The sequence below is a fragment of the Anopheles coustani genome, chromosome 3 (assembly GCF_943734705.1).
Source record: "Anopheles coustani chromosome 3, idAnoCousDA_361_x.2, whole genome shotgun sequence".
NCBI classification, from domain to species: Eukaryota; Metazoa; Arthropoda; class Insecta; order Diptera; family Culicidae; genus Anopheles; species Anopheles coustani.
The window spans coordinates 86,248,104-86,270,335 of record NC_071288.1 but is presented as its reverse complement, the minus strand read 5'-3'; the positions used below and the strand labels follow the sequence as shown (position 1 = coordinate 86,270,335).

The 22,232-nt window shown below is 40.5% G+C and overlaps 6 protein-coding genes and 1 non-coding gene across 7 annotated transcripts; 5 read left to right on the top strand and 2 right to left on the bottom strand.

Annotated features, from left to right (window-relative positions):
* The first annotated feature begins 999 nt into the window (after positions 1-999).
* On the top strand, positions 1,000-2,899 carry LOC131259191 (GDP-fucose protein O-fucosyltransferase 1). The gene is made up of 2 exons (XM_058260630.1): positions 1,000-1,152; positions 1,530-2,899. The coding sequence occupies exons 1-2, from the start codon at positions 1,044-1,046 to the stop codon at positions 2,624-2,626; spliced, it is 1,206 nt and encodes a 401-aa protein (XP_058116613.1). The 5' UTR covers positions 1,000-1,043; the 3' UTR covers positions 2,627-2,899.
* On the top strand, positions 1,413-1,484 carry Trnae-uuc (transfer RNA glutamic acid (anticodon UUC)). The gene has a single exon. It is a non-coding gene; the product is annotated as a tRNA-Glu (tRNA).
* Positions 2,900-3,444: 545 nt separating the features above from the next.
* On the bottom strand, positions 3,445-4,636 carry LOC131259192 (uncharacterized). The gene is made up of 2 exons (XM_058260632.1): positions 4,242-4,636; positions 3,445-4,178 (listed from the first exon to the last, which is right to left on the bottom strand). Exons 1-2 carry the CDS (start codon positions 4,548-4,550, stop codon positions 3,822-3,824), a joined length of 666 nt encoding a protein of 221 aa, XP_058116615.1. The 5' UTR covers positions 4,551-4,636; the 3' UTR covers positions 3,445-3,821.
* Positions 4,637-11,227: 6,591 nt separating this feature from the next.
* Positions 11,228-11,898, top strand: LOC131268598 (uncharacterized). The gene is made up of 2 exons (XM_058270827.1): positions 11,228-11,317; positions 11,429-11,898. The coding sequence occupies exons 1-2, from the start codon at positions 11,254-11,256 to the stop codon at positions 11,896-11,898; spliced, it is 534 nt and encodes a 177-aa protein (XP_058126810.1). The 5' UTR covers positions 11,228-11,253.
* Positions 11,899-12,060: 162 nt separating this feature from the next.
* LOC131259187 (uncharacterized) lies at positions 12,061-15,324 on the top strand. Its single transcript, XM_058260626.1, has 2 exons — positions 12,061-12,477; positions 13,505-15,324. The coding sequence occupies exons 1-2, from the start codon at positions 12,144-12,146 to the stop codon at positions 14,965-14,967; spliced, it is 1,797 nt and encodes a 598-aa protein (XP_058116609.1). The 5' UTR covers positions 12,061-12,143; the 3' UTR covers positions 14,968-15,324.
* Positions 15,325-16,688: 1,364 nt separating this feature from the next.
* Positions 16,689-18,731, top strand: LOC131259188 (uncharacterized). Its single transcript, XM_058260627.1, has 5 exons — positions 16,689-16,767; positions 16,865-17,168; positions 17,238-17,312; positions 17,374-17,762; positions 17,825-18,731. The coding sequence occupies exons 2-5, from the start codon at positions 16,865-16,867 to the stop codon at positions 18,308-18,310; spliced, it is 1,254 nt and encodes a 417-aa protein (XP_058116610.1). The 5' UTR covers positions 16,689-16,767; the 3' UTR covers positions 18,311-18,731.
* Positions 18,732-19,046: 315 nt separating this feature from the next.
* On the bottom strand, positions 19,047-20,368 carry LOC131259193 (uncharacterized). The gene is made up of 4 exons (XM_058260633.1): positions 20,213-20,368; positions 19,846-20,138; positions 19,618-19,773; positions 19,047-19,552 (listed from the first exon to the last, which is right to left on the bottom strand). The coding sequence occupies exons 2-4, from the start codon at positions 19,849-19,851 to the stop codon at positions 19,142-19,144; spliced, it is 573 nt and encodes a 190-aa protein (XP_058116616.1). The 5' UTR covers positions 19,852-20,138; positions 20,213-20,368; the 3' UTR covers positions 19,047-19,141.
* Between the last annotated feature and the right edge of the window lie 1,864 nt (positions 20,369-22,232).

Below are 22,232 nucleotides of genomic sequence, written 5' to 3'. Positions count from 1 at the left end.
ACATCGTTGAAATTTCAATTTATAAGCAAAAATGTTGAAGGCACCAAGAAGTTACTTCACCAGAAACTTAAGAAGTATAAACAAACACAATAACTTATTGAAAATGTATGGTTTACAGAGTTGGCGATTGTAGATCTATGGGATAAAATATATTTGAATGAAAAAATTACTTACTTATCGAATTTTTAATATTATTATTTGAATGGGATGTGTTAGAAAACATTCTTAAGTATCATTACTGAAAATTTCAACTCACTACGGCATCTAGAACAAAAGATATTAGTTTTGAAGCACAGCAAAATGCAAACCCCCATACCAAACGTATGGCCTACCCGGGTAGGCGGTCGTATGTTAACGTAGGTATTTTTGGTCGTAGACCTGAAGGTTAAAATAGATAAAATCTATTTTTAATACACATTTTAACGTTTTAAACTGGGAGCACTGCCGTGTTTGACATTTGCTTTGTTTGTTTTTATATTTCAACAACAAACCAAGGAAACGCAGTAACGAATAGTGGGGCAATACATACCTTAAGGGGCTTAATGTACCAATCAGAAGATAAATTAACGTGTGAACTGGGTCCCTCTTATTTTCTTTTTGTAAAACGGTATTTTGATGTTACATGATTTTAAAGCGTTTCCTCCCATTTTGAAACATACATGAAAATTGATTAGATGTCCCTGTTCAAGGAAAATTGGATGAGGATTTCATCATAAGTGATTTGTTAATTCTTCGATTGATTTGAATTTAGGAATTTAAAATGTGAAATCATCATGTGAACTTCAGAAATTGTGATCATGTGAAATTGATTTTTTTACCTATGGTAGTGCGTATCACCCCAACCTCGCCTATCGAAGTTCCTGCAGGAAACGGGTGCGAACGTTTTGTTGTTACCGGCGTATGATCTGGGATCGCGTCCTTGTCCATGAATAGACTGCGTAAACTGTGTTTATCTATAAATCGGGCTGAGATCAACTCTGAATTAGTTTGGCGTTTTGGAGAGTTTTAAATTATTATCGTCTTGAAATCGAGGTTCTTCTGCAATGGGGTCGACCGGATTGGTATCTAAAGTGCTGTTTTTAGCATTCTTGGCTACAGTTCATCCAACCACCGTAGACGAAAATGGATACGTAATGTACTGTCCGTGCATGGGTAAGCATAATCGATGTTTCTATAAACAAATTGAATATTTCTACAATTTTGCACATGCTTTCCGGCATTCCCAGAGAAAGGGGCGTATGTTGTTGCTGAGCTGTTAATTGACTCAACGAATATTTATTGTTCTAGTTACTACTGTATTTGATAACAGCCTTCCTTTTCTTGATTTTGTCAATTGAATATAAATATGATGGTACTTAGAATAATTTTGTAAGCACGCTTTTGTTTTTTAATTATTGTTGTGTAGCGCATGGTCCCATATGGTCTAGTGGCTAGGATATCTGGCTTTCACCCAGAAGGCCCGGGTTCGATTCCCGGTATGGGAATTTTTTTTTCATGAAAATGTAGTTGTTTCTTTCTTTTAATTTCAGGCCGTTTTGGGAATCAAGCAGACCATTTTCTGGGTTCACTTGGGTTTGCAAAGGCAATCAATAGAACACTCGTTTTGCCGCCGTGGGTAGAATATCGCAAAGCCGAACCCCGATCAGTGCAGGTACCGTTCGACACCTACTTCCAGGTGGCTCCTCTTCAAGCTTTCCATCGGGTGATAACGATGGAAAACTTTATGAAAAACCTAGCACCAGCCCTCTGGCCACCGGCGGAGCGTATTTCCTTCTGCTACACCGAGCGCATGGGCCTTGATGGTAGCGCCGGCCACGGTTGCAACGCGAAAAGTGGCAACCCATTTGGATCGTTCTGGGATACGTTCGATATAGATTTCGTTGCGTCGGAGTTCTTCGGCCCCAAGCTGCACTATGACATACACCACGGGGAAAACATGGCCAGCAAGTGGATCGAACGCTACCCGGCGGATAAATGGCCAGTGCTAGCATTTACCGGAGCACCGGCTGTCTTCCCAGCGCAGCGTGAAAATCTCGACCTCCACCGATACCTGAAATGGTCTACCAAGTACGAAAACGATGCAAAACAGTTCATCCGGGAAGCACTACCGAGAGGTGCTTTTATCGGCATTCACCTCCGCAATGGCATCGACTGGGTCCGAGCCTGTGAGCATGTGAAGGAAAGTTCGAACCTCTTCTCATCCCCGCAGTGCCTGGGCTATCGGAACGAACACGGTCAGCTGACGGGAGAAATGTGCATGCCTATGCGGGACACCATCGTGCGTCAGCTGAAACGTCGCATCAAGCTTCACCGGGAAGCCAATCCGGACAATCCCATCCGAGCGGTATTCGTCGCCTCGGACAGTAACCACATGCTGGTGGAGCTGAATGATGCACTGAAGCGCATGGAAGTGATCGTTGTGCGCCATCCGGATGGAAACCCCCACCTGGATCTGGCCATACTTGGGCGTTCGAATCATTTCATCGGCAACTGTGTATCGTCCTATTCTGCGTTCGTTAAGCGTGAACGTGATGCGGTTGGATTTCCATCTTCCTTTTGGGCCTTCCCGCCAGAAAAACCGTCACCAAAATCGAAAGGCGCTGGAGCGAATCACGAAGAGCTCTGAGTGGCTTAAATGCTGGAATGACGGATCACTCTCTTAACTGCCATTTAGAATAGGCGAATGGTTTTGTAACAAGCCATAATCAATTCAATGATGCACAATTAGGTAGAATAACACGTGTGCAGGTTTTGCTACCATCATGCACTACATGGTTTTGATTAAAAAAACGCTGTGACACATAGTCTGACATGTTTTTAATGAATGTGAATTTCCTTAAACTCCACTACTTTTTTTATTTTGGATAAATAAACGAATATTTTTTCCTAATGCATGCTCTTCAAACGTGTTCTGTTATCTTTTCAAAACAAAATGAGGAATAACTTACAGCAATGTCAAGCATGTGCCGAAAGAAATAAAAACTGAAATTTAATTTTTCTCTTTTATTACTTCCAGTTAATTTATTATCGGCTAAAGGTAGTGTGCTGTTTTTTCACAATGTCTTCCAAATCTATGTTAATCACAAACACATATTAGTTTTTAATCAGCGTTCGCCAAAGCATTATCTACTATACATTCTTACTAATGATAGTTTTTAGTTCCGCAACGAAACTTTAGAAACATTACGCTTCAAAATTAAATTCCACAATTAAATGCTATATGCGCTGCATCAAATCCTGCCTACAGAAAAATGTGCAAATGCATATTTTACTCTTTTGGACTTCTAGCAATATAGAAACAGAAAGAGGAAAAATATACATGGCAATACCCTAAAACTCAACCGTGGGTGTAATGAATAACAGCAAAACAAAAAAAGCGTTGCAACTCGTGCAGATTTAGATTTTTTTATATTTAAATATTATTAGGGAGCTATTCGAGAAAGAGTCAGCTCGAGAGCATAAGAAAGATCGATGATTATTTCTACAAATTAAATTTGGGGCAGTCTTGTTGTGTCTTATTCTGTTCTGTTCATCAATAGATGTTACAGCTATGCCTTCAATACGTTTCGTCACTTTTTCTTTAGGGGAACACTAAACTAGATAGCCTAAAATGTATATCTTTATACTGAAACCGATGACATCGATAGTTTCATTTGTGTTTTAGACGTCAAGAGTTTCTGAACTGAATTATTGGATGGCACTTGTCCTTTCAAACTCCCAGTACTCAGCTATTAACAACAGGAAAAATATTGTAAGACAAAACATGTCGCAACTCTGAACGAAAGACTTCTTCCGCAGAAAACCATAATCAATAATATGTCTTATGTTATCTGGCTTTTTTGCAACGTTTCTGCTATGCTCTTCAATTGGTCCAACGTCAGTTCGCCAGTTTCAGCGTAAAACAACACATCGTTAATTATCTTCTCTGCTAATCTACCCTGTGAGGTAGTCAGTTGCTTCAGTTTGATTGCCACCAACTCGAGGAAGTTATCGTACTGTACCGTTGGCTCGGAACTTTTGGCTAATCTTTCCGCCCGTTTTTTATCTGAACGTTTGGGTTTACTAGCTTTTCGGCGCACATGGGCCCGTTTTGGAGTCGGCGATTGGGACTCGGCTATGGAAACATCAGCTTGTTCCGACGACGAAGAACTGCGATCGTCAATTCGTAAGCACGCCAGCTGCACAACAGAGATTTTAGATTGCAATTCATATAGTTATGTATTCGCTACCCACACGCTTACCTCCGGGGAATCGAGTAGGAAAAGCAATTCCTTGTAGCTCCAATGGTAGGGTTCATAATGAATGCCTGCTTTCCGGCATCGCACGACTTTTTGATGTTCCCTCACAAAAACGGAACGAAATCGTGCCAACTTTTTACGAACGTAATTTCCATCCGCAGTCGGCACTATTGGTCGCAATATTTTCGCTAATTTACATTGCATGTCAAATCTTCGCGTTCTGTTGAAGTATTCTGGCAAGTTTTTATTCCATAAAATAGGGTTTTCCCGGTACTCTCGCAGTAGTTGAGTATATATTCTCCTTTCTTCCATCGTTGTACAGTAAGCCACAGCATAAACAGTTTTTGCAAAATCCACACAAAACAATCAAGGAGCATTACACACACCACCAAGTTGTCTCAATTCTCGACTTTATGAAGACAGCAGCGCGATCTGTCAGTTTGATCGGCGCGTTCTGACAAACCCTAATCGAAAAATAAAAAAATTCAGTTCATTTTCTTAGAATTTAAAAAAATAATAGAAACACTTGGGAATCTTCCTAGCGCACTTTTTTTAATTTAAATTTTACATTTTGAGCGATAAAAAATCGAAAAGGATTCAAACTCGGTTCAATACGATCTTTTTTTATTTACACCGAGATAGGAGCGCCATTGTTGTGACAGTTGCAGTTAAAAATGTTTACAAACATACATACTTGCATACTTGTGGGACATCTTCACATCTTCACGAAATAGTTAATTGGTAATTGTAGACCATAGTACCCATGGTTTCGTAGATAGAAGCTTCTATGTGAAGTCATGGGAAATTGATCCTTTTGGTTGCCATGATTGGCGAAATTAAATGTATCGGTCTGCCTCATGCACAGCCTTCCTTCAGAACACATTCCGCAAGATCAATTCAAAGACATGTCGAGTCAAATCTATTTTCTGCTACGCCATTGTTGTGACAGTTGGTTTAAAAAGTGGTTACAAACATACTTGCATACTTGTGGGACATCTTCGCGGAATGGGTAATTGGTAATTCTAGATCACAGTGTCCATTGTCTCGCGGATAGAAACTTCTCTTCTATGTGAAGTCATGAGATATGGATCCTTTTGGTCGCCATGACTGGCGAAATTAACACTTTGTTGACGGGCATCTTTTACCCAAAACTAGCTGTTGTCACCGAGTTTAGCCACGGCGTGTACGATATGCTTGTACCCACCTTTTCCGCCAATTGTTTTTATTTTCTTTATAAATCGGCAACGAACGAACGATCGAAACGGAAACGATGAATCGAACGATTGGACGAAAATGTCCGTCTTTTCGTCGGCAACGTTGAGTCAAAAACAGACGAAGATCTTCGTCTCCCGTCAACAAAGTGTTAAGTATGAACACCAGTTCCAGTTCGGTAGTGAATCAGAGCGGAGGTTAGCAGTGCACAAGTTTCCTGAAAGGGTTAGCGGAAAAGTAAGGTTACGGCACGACCGCGTGGTCACGCCGAGCTGGAGCTCAGGTCAGACAAATCCTAGCTGCCGCACATCTCGTGCTATTTGAGTCAATCAAGCGGACCACGAGTTCTTGTGTCCTGACAACGGAAGGAATTATCCCTCCCGTGGACGGCGGGTGGACATATGGCTTTTATATCCGGTCCTAAAGGACGAGCCCCTTCATAGGAGTTCGGACAGAGTCGGTACGCCTCTGATTACGAGTAAGGGAACAAACGTTCGACTTAGCGTAGGAGGATATACCCCGACTCGCATACCGAAAGAAGAAGAAGAAGAAGTATGAACACATCTCATATCCATATCCAGTTCCTTGCTCTGCTGATGAAACATACTCAATTTGCAATTTTACCACACTTTCTTGACTGCTCATGAGAGGTAAACAAAATTTCAACCAACTGTCAAACATTTTTCCACGGTTTATGGCTCGTTACATGATATGCTGCGACCTCTTTTCCATTGAAGATGACATAGCTTTAACCCGACCTATCTTTGCATCGATCTTAGTTTTAAAATATCAAGCTTATTATTTCCACCGGGTAGCATCCTATTTGACAACAATCTTCTTGGAACGTAAATAAATCCTATATGTATCAACAAAACGAAAAGCAGCGATCTTATAAAATTACTATTTGTGTCGAAAAACGTGGCGAAGAATGTAAAATACGACCGTTGAACCTAGCGAACCTATTTTAACTTGAAAAAGGTAAGGTACCATATGCGCCTAGGATTCTGCAAGCAAGGTGAAATTTCTATTTTACCAAGAAATTTCGTTTGTAGATTGTCTTGCGGTCAAACAATGGAAAAGCCGCTCGTCAAGATTGAGCTTGCGGAAGAAAACTATGGCAATGAGGATCCACTCGCAAAAGAAAACACCATTGGAACTGCTCCAAATACTGATATTTTCATGGGTACACCGTCGATAAGGCAGGTTTGCTCATGGATAAGTGATGGTACTTGTGGAAGTATGTGCGTTGATGAAATTGCAATCGAAGAAATCAAAATAGAACCTTCTGACGAATTTGGTAACAGTAGGCTACTACCCAGTAAGAAGATATCTTTAACTGATCCCGATAAGGTGGTTGAAACCGGCCAGTCGGTATCATTAATCGGTACAGCATCGGACAACAAACATCAAACAAGAAGTGCACAGCGTTCGCGTTGCAAGTTTTGCTCTATTCTATTCTTCAACGAGAAAGTATTGGCGAAACATCAAAAGAAGTGCCAGCGGTTATTTGAGCAAATATATTCAGATGCAAATGTGGAAAATCTGGAAAAAGGAATACGACACTCTACATTGCCTATCGTTGGGAATGACCAAGTTGGCACCAGCAGCCGCCCAGATGATGTTACTTCGAATCTGCAATCGCATCATGCAATGCCCGAATGTACCGCTGCGGTGGTTAATCTGAAAAAAGGCATGCGACATTCAACATTGCCTGTCGTTGCGAATGACCAAGTTGGCACCAGCAGCAGTCCAAGTGATGTTACTTCGAATCTGCAATCGCATCATGTAAAGCCCGAATGTACCGCTACAGTGGTTAAGGTCAAGCTCGAAGCAGACTCTTCATCTTCAATTTCAATCCCTGATTCTGATCCCTTGGCTGATGATATAGCTCCGATCCCAGCTCCATTGGACCCGCTTTCTATAGCGGCTCCTGCTCTGTGCATTTCGGTTCCAATGCCGACTTCTGACACTTTGAAAACAAGTCTTCCTGCGGTTGTTGTTACCGCTCCGGTTCCACCTTCATTAATTTCCAATCCCATTGCTCGTGGTCCCCCTCCATTGGCACCGATTTGCCAATCAGTTTTTTCTCCCGTTTCCATTAAACTTCGGCCAACGGTATCCTCTACGCCACGTGCGGATTGTGAATCGAGACAACAGAGAAGCGTTCCTATCCTTCAACACACTATCCTATCGGATGCAACCGTTCAGATGAAGCTGATTGAGAAGGATGTGATCAAGACGAATTGCAGAGTGCAGGAATCATTAGGAATGTCTATGGATCGACCAATGGACAGCAGTCCAAACTATAATGGTGTGTAGAGCCTTGCCTTCACTGCCATTTTCACTCTTTAATAACTATTTGTGTTTTTTTTTGTTTCTACCACAGCTCCAACAGGTAAGTTACACGATTGTTACGAGTTAATTATGCTACGGTATTTGCTTAAAGGTAGTCAACAAATGTACTAAAAAGTAACAGTTTACGGATATGAAAAATCTTCAAAAATAGTGAAGTTATAGCGTTTTAAAAATAGGAGTCAAAATGACCCCCAAAAAGCCTTCGGGCCAGATTCCGAAGCAATGTATTCTAGTGTTAAGAAACATAGTAGAAGGTTCACTAAGTAACATTAATATTGAACTAAGCGTAAGCTTTTAACAACGCAGATATTTGTCAATTTGATTGAGAACATATCATTTGTGTGTATCAATTTCGATTTTAAATGTTTGATCTAGAATTTACAATGAGACTATCTCAAAATTCGTGCTAAGCAATGACGTATAAGCAAAACTGAAATTACAGACAACTCTTCTCATTTAACGGATACGGAACATAAATGATGCTTGATTCATTTTTCATTTTAGGTGCACACTTTGGTACCGATGGTATGAAGGATTTACAAAGTCGAAGAAATCAAAACAACATTTGTACTTCCGCAAGGGCTGATATTTCGATGGAGCAGGTTTGCTCATTGATTCGTGATGGTGCAATTGGCGACATGTGCGTTGATAAAATTGAAATGGAAGAAATTAAGATAGAACCTTCCTCCGACTCGGATGCTGTTTGGGAACCGTCTAGTGAGAAGATAACAACGGATATACTCGATAAGGCGGAAGAAAGTAGTCAGTCGGAACCATCATATTCTGGAACAGCATCGTACAACGAAAATCGGTATCCACGATTGCGATGCAACTATTGTTCTCTACTATTCTTCAGCGATACAACATTGACGAATCATCAAAAAAAGTGTCAGCAGGTGTATGAACAATTGAATCCAGCACCAAAGATGCTTATCGTTGGGAATAAGGAAGTAGGTAGCAGCAGCCGCCCAGACGATGTAACTCCGGATCTGCTACCACTTCAATTGAAGGGTGCACATACCTCACCATTGGCTAAAATTATAGTCAACCTGGAAGCTGAAGTTTTACCATCAATTTCTAAGGCCGACTCAGATCCCTTGGCATGTGATTTAGCCTCAGGCCCACCTCCATTAGTCCCGCTTACCATTTCCTCCCCAGTGGCAAATTCATTTCCCGATCCCTTGAAATCCCGGCTTCCTGCGAGTGTGGCTGTTACCCCACTACCACCCGCATCAATTTCTATCCCCATCGATTGTATCCCTCCTCCTTTAGTACCGTTTTCGATGGGCTCTCCCGCTTCCAATTCCCAATTGGCGTCACGTGCGGATTATCAAACGAGGCAACAGAAAAACGCGCCGGTCGTGCAACACACCATCCCCTTAGAAATCACCGTACAGCTAGAGCAGATTCAGAATGAAGTAACGAAGTTAAGAAACGAGAACCGTCAATTACAGGAATCGTTGGAAGTGTCCACGGACCCACAGATTCTTCTGGATCACAGTGATTTGGATGACTTCGATTTCGAACCGCTTGATACGCGTGATCAGCTGGAGGAATTCGAAGAAAACCTTGGCAAAGATGCTGCATTCACCAATAAAATGGTTAGCTGGCTCAGCATTAAATCTGGGGCGTGCGGTCCGCAAACAGGTGTTGCATGTTCGCTGGATCTGCTTTTTAGTCGCCGACTGTTCGCTAGCTGTAGCTGGGCTGGCAAGGGGCGACAGGGCCTCTCAAAAATCCCATTTTATAAATTTGAAAATGTTCACAAATTGTTGCGGCGGTTGGCTAGTGTAAAGGGAAGCAAAGAGCCAGCGGATATGACTAGAGCTATATTGCAGAATAGGCTGAGGATTGCCTATACCAGATTAAAAGGCATTGGTGGCCGCAGAACGTATTGCAGGGTGCAAAAATCTCGCATCGGAAGCCTTAACAATGGCGGTATGTAGTGCCTTGTTTTCAAAATTTCACTCTTTGACAAGTTGTATTGTGTATTTTCTTTGCTTTTTATTTCACACAGGTCCAACAGGTGAGATAGCTAGTATTACAACAGTCGTCAATGTGCTAAGCGCAAATGAAATTATCATCAGCCTATCATAAGCATACTACTTGTCATTTGATCGATACGGAATAGAAGCATACTTGATCGTTTTTCATTACAGCTTCTCGTTTTGATGTTGCGGGCACGAAGGATTCTCCCGCATATCTAAACAATATTTCTGCAAGTGCTGATATTTCGATAGTTAAACCGTCGATGGAACAGGTTTGCCAATCGATTAGTATTGGTGCAACCGATTGGCAGCCGTCTAGTGAGAAGATAACCATGGATATAATCGATAAGGCGGAAGAAAGTAGACACTCAGATCCAACATTCTCTGGAACTCCATCGCACAACGAAAACCGGTATCGACGTTCACGGTGCAACTATTGCTCCCTACTATTCTACAGCGATAAAACACTGACCAGTCATCAAACTAAGTGCCAGCAAGTGTTCGAGCATGTATATCCAGCATCAATGATGCCTATCGCTGAAAATAAGGAAGTAGGTAGCAGCAGCCGTCCAGACGATGTTACTCCGGATCTGCAACCACAAGATTTTAAGAACGTATGTACCACGCCGGTGGCGAAATTTATTGCCAACCTCGAAGCAGAGGCTGTACCGTCAGTATCAAATGCCGATTCGGATCCCTTGGCATGTGATTTACCTCCATTAGTTCCGCTGACCATTTCCTCTCCAGTTCTGAGTAATTCACTGCCAATTTTATTTCCCGATCCCTTGCAATCATATCATCCTGCGAGTGTGGAGATTGCTTCACTACCACCCGTATCAATTTCTACCCCTATCAATTGTAACCCTCCTCCATTAGCACCGTTTTCAATTGGCTCTCCCGCTTCCATTTCTCCATTGGCGTCACGTGCGGATTATCCATCGAGACAGCAGAAAAACGCCACTGCCATCCCATCAGAAATCACCGTACAGCTAGAGCAGATTCAGAATGAAGTGACGAAGTTAAGAAACGAGAATCGTCAGTTTCACGAATCGTTCGGAGTTTCCACGGACCGGCCAATTCTTCTGGATCGCAGTGATCTGGATAACTTCGATTTCGAACCGCTTGATACACGTGATCAGCTGGAGGAGTTCGACGAAAACCTTGGCAGAGATGCTGCGTTCGCCGATAAAATGTGTTGTTGGCTTAGCAGGGAAACTGGAGTTTGGTTTCCGATAAAAAGCCTTCTGCGTTCGCTGGATCTCCTCTTTAGTTACCAACTGTTCACCAGCTGTACCTGGACTGGCGATAGCCCTCTGGGCCCAAAAATCCCATTTTATAAATTTGAAAATATTCACAAATTGTTGCGGCGATTGGCTAGTGTAAAGGGATGCAAAGAGCCAGCAGCTATGACTAGAGCTATATTGCAGAAAAGGCTAAAGGATGTCAATGCGAGATCGAAAATGATTTCTGGGCGTAAAACGTACAGCAGGAAAAAAAACCCTGAAGGAAGTCCAAACAATGGCGGTATGTAGTGCACTGCTTAAAAAATTTCACTCTTTAAAACCAATTAATTTTTTTGGTTTTTTTTACCACGGAACGGATAGAAATGATACTTGATTCGTTTTTTCATTTTAGCTTTTCATTTTGGAGATTCAGGTGCCAAAGATGGCAGGGATTTGGATAACTTCGATTTCGAACCGCTTGATACGCGTGATCAGCTGGAAGCATTCAACGAAAACCTTGGCAGAGATGCTGCATTCACCAATAAAATGGTTAGCTGGCTCAGCATTGAAACGGGGAGTTTGGGTCCGAAAAAAAGCCTCGTGCTTTCAGTGGATCTTCTTTTTAGTCGTCAACTGTTCGCTAGCTGTAGCTGGTCTGGCCATGGTTGGAACAGTTCAAAAATCCCATTTTATAACTTTAAAAATATTCTCAATTTGTTGCGGCGATTGGCTAGTGCAAAAGGATGCAAAGAGCCAGTGGATATGACTAAAGCAGTTTTGAGGAAAACGTTATCGTATGGCAATAAGAGATTAGAATTCAAAGGCAGAACGTTTAATAGGAAAAAATCTCGCAACGCAAGCAGAAATAATGACGGTACGTAGTGGACTGCTTAAAAATTTTCATTTTTTATTATCACTTTAATCGAATTAATTTTAATATCACAAAACGTGTAGGACGCATAACCACCAGACTAGTTGCAGACTATCATAATAATACTACTTACCATTTAACTTGATTTATTTTCATTTTAGCTTCAAACGACTTCGATTTCAAACCGCTCGATTCGTGTGGTCAGCTGGAGGAATTCGAGAAAAACCTTGGCAAAGATGCTGCGTTCGCAGATAAAATGATTAGCTGGCTTGGCATAAAAAATGCGAATTTCGCTCCAAAAAAGAGCGTTGTACGTTCGCTAAATCTCCTCTTTAGCTACCAACTGCTCGCTAGTTGTAGCTGGTCTGGTACAGGCATGAATATCCCATTTAATAAGTTTGAAAATATTCACAAATTGTTGCGGCGATTGGCAAACATCCGGGGATGCAAAGAGCCAGCGGATATGGTTGAAAATTTGCTGCGGCATAGGCTGGCTTATGCTAAAACTAAAATGAAAATAGCTGAGCGCAAATCTGGTCGCAAAACGGTTTGCCTGAACGAATCACGCAACGGAAGTCCAAACAATGACGGTATGTAGTGCACTGCTTCTTAATTTTCACTGTGTGAGGGGACTTAAATTGTGTATTTTCTTTAATTTATCACCGCAGCTCTTACAGCTGATATAGCGATTCGATCGAGTAGAGTAGGCTATGATATTTGCAAAATTTATTGAACTGTATGTAAGGCTACGTTTTTAAACTATAAAATGCGTACAAATAGGGAGATGAAGTTACGTTTGTTAACCTCGTCTGGTGATCCCCTCCTGGTTGTATGAAGGGAAGCGAAATGTATGCTTGTTTTATGCGGGACAACATCCCCTAGTGGGACAAGGGCACTCTCTGAAGATAGTTACTGCGACCGAAACATGGCGCTAGCGCTGCGCCATGGGCACCCCCTACGAACAGTAATAATAATGTATCCCAAAACAATCCTTCCTATACTGGCGTACAAGTTACTACGTCAGGGCTTAAAGTAACCGGTGAATTGCCCAAAAGAACAATTTGCGAGGTGAAGGTACTGTGATATCGAAACGAGTATGAGAATTTCGTCAAAAGAGTTCCAAACAAACGTTTTGTTCATCGATTAGTCTTTAATCGATTTATTTGAGTCTGAAAAAATGATTTATATTAGGCTGGTGTGGTGGAAACCTCATTCGGTACCAGAGTTTCGCCATTAGCTTCCAATAGATAGGAACGCTAAAGGAGCAGTCTCGATGTATAGAGTTCAATTGGTTGAGATATTGAACTTTCGAATTCAGATGCCAAACGAAAACATCAATGCATTATTTCAAAATCCAGAAGTTTAGCTTTTTTTGCAAATGAACAAAAACATGTGGCTTAGTTTAAGGTATAGGTATTATCAAATGGCGATTGAGAACAAATTATTTGTGTATGCGAAAGAATTTGGTGAATTTTTAATTCAAAATTTTGGCAAAGTAAATATGTATAAGCACAAGTTAAAATAATAGACTAATATAATAGAATAGATCATAAGCATACCTTTTGTTTTTTAACGGATATGGAATAGAAATGATACTTGATTCGTTTTTCATTTTAGATTCACGTTTTGGGGTTGCGAGTGTCAACGATGGCATGAAGGATTCACCCGCAAATCATAACAATACTGATACTTCCGCAAGTGCTGATATTTCGATGGTTAAACCGTCGATGGAACAGGTTTGCTCATGGCTTAATGATGGGGCAAATGGCGATATCTGCGTTGATGAAATTACAATCGAGGAAATCAAAATAGACCCTAGTGACGACTCTGATCTTAGGTGGCACCCGCCTAGTGAGAAGATAACAAAGGATGTTACCAATAAGGCGGAAGAAAGTAGCCAGTCCGAATCATCATTTTTTGGAAAAGCAATGCACAACCAACAACAATATCGCCGTTTGCGGTGCAACTATTGCTCCCTACTATTCTACAGCGATAAAACATTGACGAATCATCAAAAGAAGTGTCGAGAGGTGTACGAGCAATTCAATCCAGCACCAAAGATGCCTATCGCCGAGAAAAAGGAAGTAGATAGCAGCATTCGTTCAGATGATGCTACTCTGGACCTGCTAACGCATCAATTTAAGGGCACATGCACCTCGCCGGTAACTAAAAGGAAAGCCAATCTTGAAGTTGAGGATGTACCATCCATTTCCAAAGCCGATTTTGATCCCTTGGCATGTGATTTAGTCTTAATCTCCCCACCTCCATTAGTTCCGCTTACTATTTCCCCTCCAGGTCTGAGTAACTCACTGCCAACTTCAATTCAGGATGCCTTGAAACCACACCATCCTACGTTTGTTGATACTGCCCCGTTACAACCTTTACAGTCTACGCCCATAGATCTTATCCCTCCTCCGTTAGCACCGTTTTCGAGCGACACTCCCGTTTCCATTCCCCTGCAACCTACGGTATCCTCCTCGTCACGTGTGGATAACCAATGGCCACAGAACAACAGTGCTGTTCCTCAACAGACCATCCCGTCTGACATCACCGTTCAGCTGGAGCGCATTAAAAATGAAGTAGCATTGTTGAAGAAGCAAAATTGTAGGTTGCGTGACTCGTTGGGAGTGTCCACGGGCGGTACATCGAAATGCTTCGACTTCAAACCGCTTGATACTCATAATCAGCTGAAGGAATTGGAAGAAAACCTTGGCAAAGATGCTACATTCGCCGATGAGTTGGTCGCTTGGCTTAAGGCTGAAACAGCGCCATGTGACCCAAAAACCAGCATTGCGCGTTCGATTGATTGCCTCTTTACACGTCAACTCTTCGCCAACTGTACTTGGCGTGGCTTAGGTTGGCATCGCCAGAAATTCCCATTGAGTAAATTGAAAAATATTCTTACATTGTTGGAACGTGTGGCTAGTACATTACACTATGAAGCGACTGCTGCTATGGTTGAACATGTGTTGCGTACCAGATTGAAGTTTAGTACAGATAGAGTGAACGGCAATCCAGCGAGAAAAGCGCATTGTATGCCTTCAAGACGAAAGAAAGGCCAGTGTGAAAAAAAGAAATAACTCAACAGGGTAATCGCTAGATGTCTGGTTTAACAAGTGTAGGTTGGTTGAATTCATTCTCTGGTGGTTAATTATCATATTTCTTTCATTGATGTTTTCTTCAGGACCAATTGTAAATGACATGGAGATGAATTACAAAATTTAAAAATATTAAAACAGGCAAATCATATAATACTCGAGTAATCCAAGGAATGGATACTGGATCTGAGATAAGTGCCTGAAAGCCTGGAAATACATCGTTAGTTGAACTGTTGAAACAGGGGAAATATGTCGTTTAAAGCAGAAGAGAAAGTGTTTTGTGTACTATAGATAATAATAGTTCCTATGAATAATAAACTATTGAATTTATAAAAGTTACAGAAATATTCTTCATTCTTCTTCTTCAACGAGGATTAAGTCCAGTACGGCTTTTGAATCGAGCTTCCTGAGCCTTCGCAAGCCAACCAGAAGATATAGACCTCTACACTGTTCCCATAAAGTCAGTACACAGCAGGCTAGAACCGAAACAAAGGCCATTTACTTTTAAACAACAAATGTTTTAAAAATTTGTGATCAGTTTTTTGGTATGGTACGTTGTAATGTGGCGCCGTGGTTATATGTAGAAAAGTAAAATCAAATTTCAACGAAAATAAGTATGAAAAAGTTTAACGATAAAAATTCAAATATTTTATCTTTTGTTACTTTTTATGTAACTTTACTATTTAGAAAGTTGATACTCCATTGAAAAGGGTACTATTTTGATAACATTAAATAATCGTTTAACGTATTCGGCCCTCGCTTTCGGTTTCCTTTATATCATCTGGCCGTTTTAAGGACATATATGACGACCCTTGCTTTACAAAAATACTCTTCAGGCATCAAAACTACATCAAGGGGCCAGAACGGCAATCAGAAGTGCACTTAGGAGTAGGGGAAAGTGAGGCAAGATGCACCAGTGGCTTAAAATGTTCTTGTATGTTTTTAGCTCAATTTCCAGCAGCCTTTAAAATGATTAAAGTTACGATTTTTCTACTTGACCCGTTTGGTCTTCAAGTTGTTAGTTAGGCGATTCAATATCATTCTACACACACTACTGGGTTTACTTATTTATTTATTAATTTATTTTTACGAATGACCGGATTTACGAATGACCGGAAGGGTCAAAGTCTCTAAAATCCAATAAAAAAAATAAAAAAATAAAAAGAATGCATGCGTCGCGCTTTGCATAGCTTCAGGCGCTTAATGCGAACCAGCAGGAAGAGGAGAATCTAGCCCAGGCATCATATACTCTTTCACCGAAACCTTCTAAAACTACCCGGGTAGGCGGTTGAACAGTCATTACGCCAAGAAAGATATAATATATTTAATCATAATCAATACTACTAGTCGGACCCCGCCACAAACTAGCTAGCATAGAGCAAAAAAAGAAAACAAAATAACAACTAACTGTCAAATATATTTTCGCAGGTTGTGTGGAATGCGGCAAACCCCTCTCTTTAACCAATTTTGGCAACCGCTAAATAAATCTGAGCTGCGAGAAATGCCGTCAAAATCGGTGCCGGGAAAATAGAGGTGTTTTATCAAAGCGTATTGTTTTGCTGGTTTGTAAAGTAGCGTGATTGAAAGGAATTGCTAAGATGTATCAAATGCATAAGAAGATAATGTATTCACCGAGATATTCGTGACTATGTGAGGAGTTATTGTGAAAGAGATTGGAAATTGAAACATCTTATTGATAAAACGCGCGCATTTACTGAAACGACATAATGCATTTGTTGTGCCGTGAGAATCATTCCAGCGAAAGTTAAACACAATTATCAGGTTTGTATCAAAGGCGACGCTTGCTCCACTATTGCCTTCTAACCAGGTGGATGTACGATATGGACTTTTTGTAATAACATCATGTATTTTCTTTTAGATGTTTACTATCGTTGAATTTTTTGAAAACCAACAGCAACGTTTGTTAGCCGTTCCTGCTTCGTGGGTGCGTGATGGCTTCCTCAAGTGGCCAAAACTCGGGAACGAGGCAGCGGAACAACTACGCAAATCGGGTACGGCTTACCATGGCGTAACAAAACAATATACGGCCATAACTCATCGCAAGTTCAAGCACCTGAGCGCAGCAGAAGCTGTCGTGAAAGAGATGCTGCGCCCGGACAACTCGAACGTAGGCGCAAATCGCTATTTACTGAAGCGTCGCAAAACGATAGCGGATAACCCAGGTGATTGCAATAATCGGGTTGCAGGTCCTATTGATGAACAACATTTAATTATTATCCTTAATTTTCTAGAAATCGGTGGTGCTTCTTTGGAATCTATTAAAACAGTTTCATCAAGTCTTCACTGTCAAAAGGAATCCAACAGCCGTAAGAAGCAAAGTGCACACCCAAATTTCTATAAGCTTTATTTACTAGCTCTTTCTTTTAGAAACACAAGCAATGCAGTTGAATAGTTCGGATATGGAGGACATTAAGAACGGGATTTCTTGTATACAATCTACAATTCATAAAATGAAACAAGACATTCTCGAAGCCGTCCATGCAGAAAATACGACGAAATTCGAAGCTGTGTTCGAAAAATTTAAAACAGACATACTAATTTCCGTCAGAGCGGGCATAGAACATGCTGTAGAAAGCTATTTTGAAAAGAATATCTCCCGTTTTGCCTCGATGGCCAGTGCGTCCACTTCAAAAGCAACAGAACCACAGCAACAAAATACTTCCATTGCAGCCGAAAGACACAAACTAATCAATAATGAGAAGGAAGTGGCAAGGTTTAATATGTCACTATCAAACAAGGAACTATTTACTGATTACGTAAGTTAATAATTTATCGTAAACTTAATACGACATCTACATTAAAAATAATTATTTTACAGATAAATTATTTCAAAAGAATAATACCGACAAATACGTACAATGGAACGGGTGATTCTGCGTGCTACGTGGTGGCAGATTGCCTATTCAAGAGGCAGTTTTGGACGTCATTGACATGGACAGGGATCAACAAAGGGCATAAATCCACAAAAGGTTTTAGAGAATATGGGAATGTCCTTCAACTTATTTTTGAAGTAGTGCATAATGGAGATCCTTCATATTGCAAAAACAATCTTGAAGACTTTCTAAAGACTAAAATATTCCGATATTCCAAACAAAGAGCGTTAAGCAAACAATTACGAAAGTCGACCTGCCGACCCAACAGATCCCGTCGAAGTAAAGAAACTACTACCCTGGCCAAATTTGAAATGGCTGAAGAAAATTGGGAGTCTATGCCCGAATATTCAATGCACAATGATGACGTTTTCGAAAACGTTAACGTGAAAATGGAATGTACCAAGGATAGTGACAGTAACGATGAAGATTAGAAACAGCTATGCAAAAATTACACATTTTAATAGTGTATTTTTTACAATAGCAAACAGGTGGCTTGTACAAATTATGTGACAAAATTACATCTTAAAATAATACACCGCAAACAAAAAATATCTGGATACTAAACTCGTTTTATACCAAAACCTAAAGTAAACAACCGCAAGAAAAATCTACTCGATTTCATATTAACAAGTCACCTGAAAGGTGATATTACCAACACAGGTAAGGTTGAAATTTTGTTAACCGGCCAGTTTAGCTACGTTCAAAACTGATTAAAACAACAATATGGCACGTGTTAACAGAAAATAAACAAAACATGTTTATATTGTACACAAAGTCAAACACCGTTTTCGTTAAATATTATTGTTTTTTTCAAGTATTGGAAAATGCCTGCAGGTCCTGTGAAGTGAACGTTGACGATAGCCTCATCCTCATACAAAAGAGAAGCAATGTAGGTTTGTACACAAGAAAATATATTTTCAACACAGAAAAATACACGTAAGTTAAAACCAATCAGCCTTTTCCCTACTAAGTTGAAAAAAAAAACATATAGAAAGTTACTTTATGTAGCGTAACCTCCTTTTATGAGGAAACCAGATCACAAGGAAACATTGCTTTGTCTGCGTTCATGGTATCTGCGGATCATTGTTGAATAGTGGGACTAAAGTTATCGCTTCGCTCCTTTGCGAATGTTTATCTTTGTTCGAAAAGTTAAAATCTACCTTTCCCATGTCGAAAGAATTCCAAACATTGCGTCCTTATGGCTTGGAAGTTTTGCTTGTAAAATATTGCGGGTTACTTAAACCATACCTGCATTATGCAGGTCATTCCTGCACTTTTAGCTTTTGAATGCGACTAGACACGAACTCCATCTCGTGCGATGGTTGCGACCCTTCCACCGAGTTGTCCGCCCGGACATCCTCGAGGGAGCGGGATTTGGTTAGTAGCACTAATGGGAATTTACCACGGATCGCGACGTTTCCACTACTTCCTCCCGGACACACGTTGACCGTTGAAATATCCATCATTGCCGGCGGTTCTGCTGTTTCCATCATCAAAGAGGCTGTGCCGGAAGTGCTCGTTGTGGGGATGGAATTCAAACCGGGGTCCTGAACGATCGTATGATTCGAAGGATCAGAACTTTCGCTTTTTGTTCGCGTTCGATGGGGTACATAGTACGGTCGCATTCGCAAGTGCGGTGCATAAAAGCGAACTTTCCGCGGGAAGCATAAGACCTAAGGTTTACAACAGTAATGTTAATACCTTTTAAGGTTCAGGTTTAGATAATTTAGAGACCTACTTGAGATGTAAATGGAACTGGATTGTACCGATGATAGCCACGGGGAGAAATAGTTTCGTTTGGTACGTTTTCGGGTTTGGTGGGCAGTTCCTGTTTTGGTTGGCATAGCACAGTCGCGTCAACCATCGGCGTGGGTGTGATGCTTTCGTTACTGGACTATGGAGCAACACAAGAAGCAGTGGCGAGGGAATATTTTAGTTTCTTCTGTATAAAAGCAAATATTCTTACCTGCATTTTTAGTCACTTCCGTCGATCGCTAAGGGTATTTATACGAACGGATTTCACCTCACGATTGTTAAGTCTTCTTCTTCTTCTTATTCTTCGTCTGCGAGGATTTATACCAGTACGGCTGTTGAATCCAGCTTCCTGGGCCTTCGCCAGCTAACCTGGTGATGTAGACCTCTGAGGATTAAGGACCGGCAACTAAGGCCATATGCCCGATTGTTAAGTCTGATGTGACATCTACGAATAGGCTATTTTCCAATATAATATTCCTTATCCGATCGGATAATATTCCAGACCTGAAACAGAACGAAAGATTTAGTAAGTATAAGATAATTTGATTGAGGATCACAACTTCACTCCTTTGCATTACCAAGGCAAATCTTCGATTCATAGATGCGGGTATCGAACACCACTTAGGCTTTTATTTTTATCGTTGTTATACTCTTCTCAATAAGGCCATAGTTTAATCCTAAAGATGATTGATGGCACACTGAGACTCTTTTATCAGGTAAGATTGAATACCAGCTTCATTGTTTATGAACTGGATTGCGATTTGACAAACTGGATGTTTTTATTATTTTCACGAGTAATGTTAAATTGAGGTTATATCAGTGTATACGTTTTGACACTTCAGTTGCCGAGAATAATGAAACTTTGCATAGTTTCAGGCGCAAATGAGAACCAGTAGGAAGAAGAGCATCAAGGCCGGGGCCTTTTTTACCCTTTTACCTTTTGTTAAAGTCGGTAATCAAAACCCCGGAACTTTGCCGGAAGTTGTTGTGAAAAGCTTTTAAGTTTTACGTTTCCGCGATTGTAGAGAGTTTGGTAAAAGAGTAAATGAGGCCCCGGGCTAGATTCTCCTCTTCCTACTGGTTCGCATTAAGCTTTTGAAGCTATGCAAAGTGCGCTGGCATTCGTTTCGAATATTTGATCGCTAACGGTTCGCTTAAAAGAACATAACGGTTTAAACTAATCACGCAGTGAATGTTGAATGCGGGTTAATATACTTTTACATGTTAAGTTACTAGTAAGTAAACTATATCACACATGATGGACAGCATGAAACAATGAGTTTAGTCGAAAAAATGAGTTTGAAACGGCGGCGCGCCCGCAGCGAGCGCAGCGAGCGGACTGCGCTAGATCTACCGAAAAAGAGAGTTTGTTATAGTTTTGAGAAATAAGAGGGGCCCGTGGGCCCCCCTCATACCGCACCCCGAGTTTGATTGCGTAGCCGAAATTAACGGTACACACTACGGTTCAAATACTCGTAGGTTGAATTTAACGAATTAATGTATCACCAATTGCATACATTCAGTTTAAACGTCCACAAGAGGTGTAGCCGCGATCGAAAACATGGTGGACGGGTCCTCATTTACTCTTTTACCGAGAGTTTATTATTCATTTGTTTTCTATGCATTATATCTGAACCTGGTGTCTTGGATAGACATTGGTTTCGAACAGAACCAACCAAGGATTGTACAGTTCTGTTATGTTTGTATTTAAAAAACCGTTTACCGTTCAAAATTTGAAGGCAACCTCGCTAGCTTAATTGATTGTTTTGCAAAGCCTGATCTACCCGTTTCCCATTGTGGTAAAAACAAGAACATAGAATAAACGGATAGTTATGGGTGTTTTGGAAAAAAATTATGGGTCATTACAAAATCTCAAAACAGCAGATTGGTACGTCACAAATCACAGTAAGAGCAAATATGCACCTGCCTATGTGAGGCAGAACGAACCGGTGGAAAGTTGAAGCGAAACATCGATGGTTTTCCAGCTTATTAATTACAAAACTGTTGTCTCAATCAAATTAACTCCTGGTAATAATCATAAACCAATAGTTTTCGATGCGTCTTATTCAAACGTACGATGAACAATTCGTTACAACAGCATATATTTTTTATTAAGTTAAGAAACATAGATACTAACATAGATGCTAAAAACAAAATATCAAAACTATATAAATATCGCCTCGCTAGTTGAATAATAAAAACAGGATCCGGATGCATCCATATTATCTATGATATCTGAGTATAAGTGAGCTTAGAACTCTTGGTTTAAGTAAACTTTAGAGGTTTTAAATGCTATTTTGAATTGTTTTGTTAACGGAACAGAGAACCGAAATATGAAAGCTTGGAGTAAAGTTTTTCGCTCAAGAGGAGCTTATGGTTCTCCTCGCTTTAGAAAATTGCATTCAACCATTTTCATACTCCACACATTTAAAAAGGATACTTACTTTGCCAATTTATAGGTTGAGTTGAAGATTTAATTTCTCCCTATCCTAAATTAAAACTTCACCAAGTGTTCCAAAAATTACCAAAGAACTGGCCAAAGGATTTTAAAGCTCAACTGCAAATTGAGAAAACCAATCAAACATATTTCCTTACTAC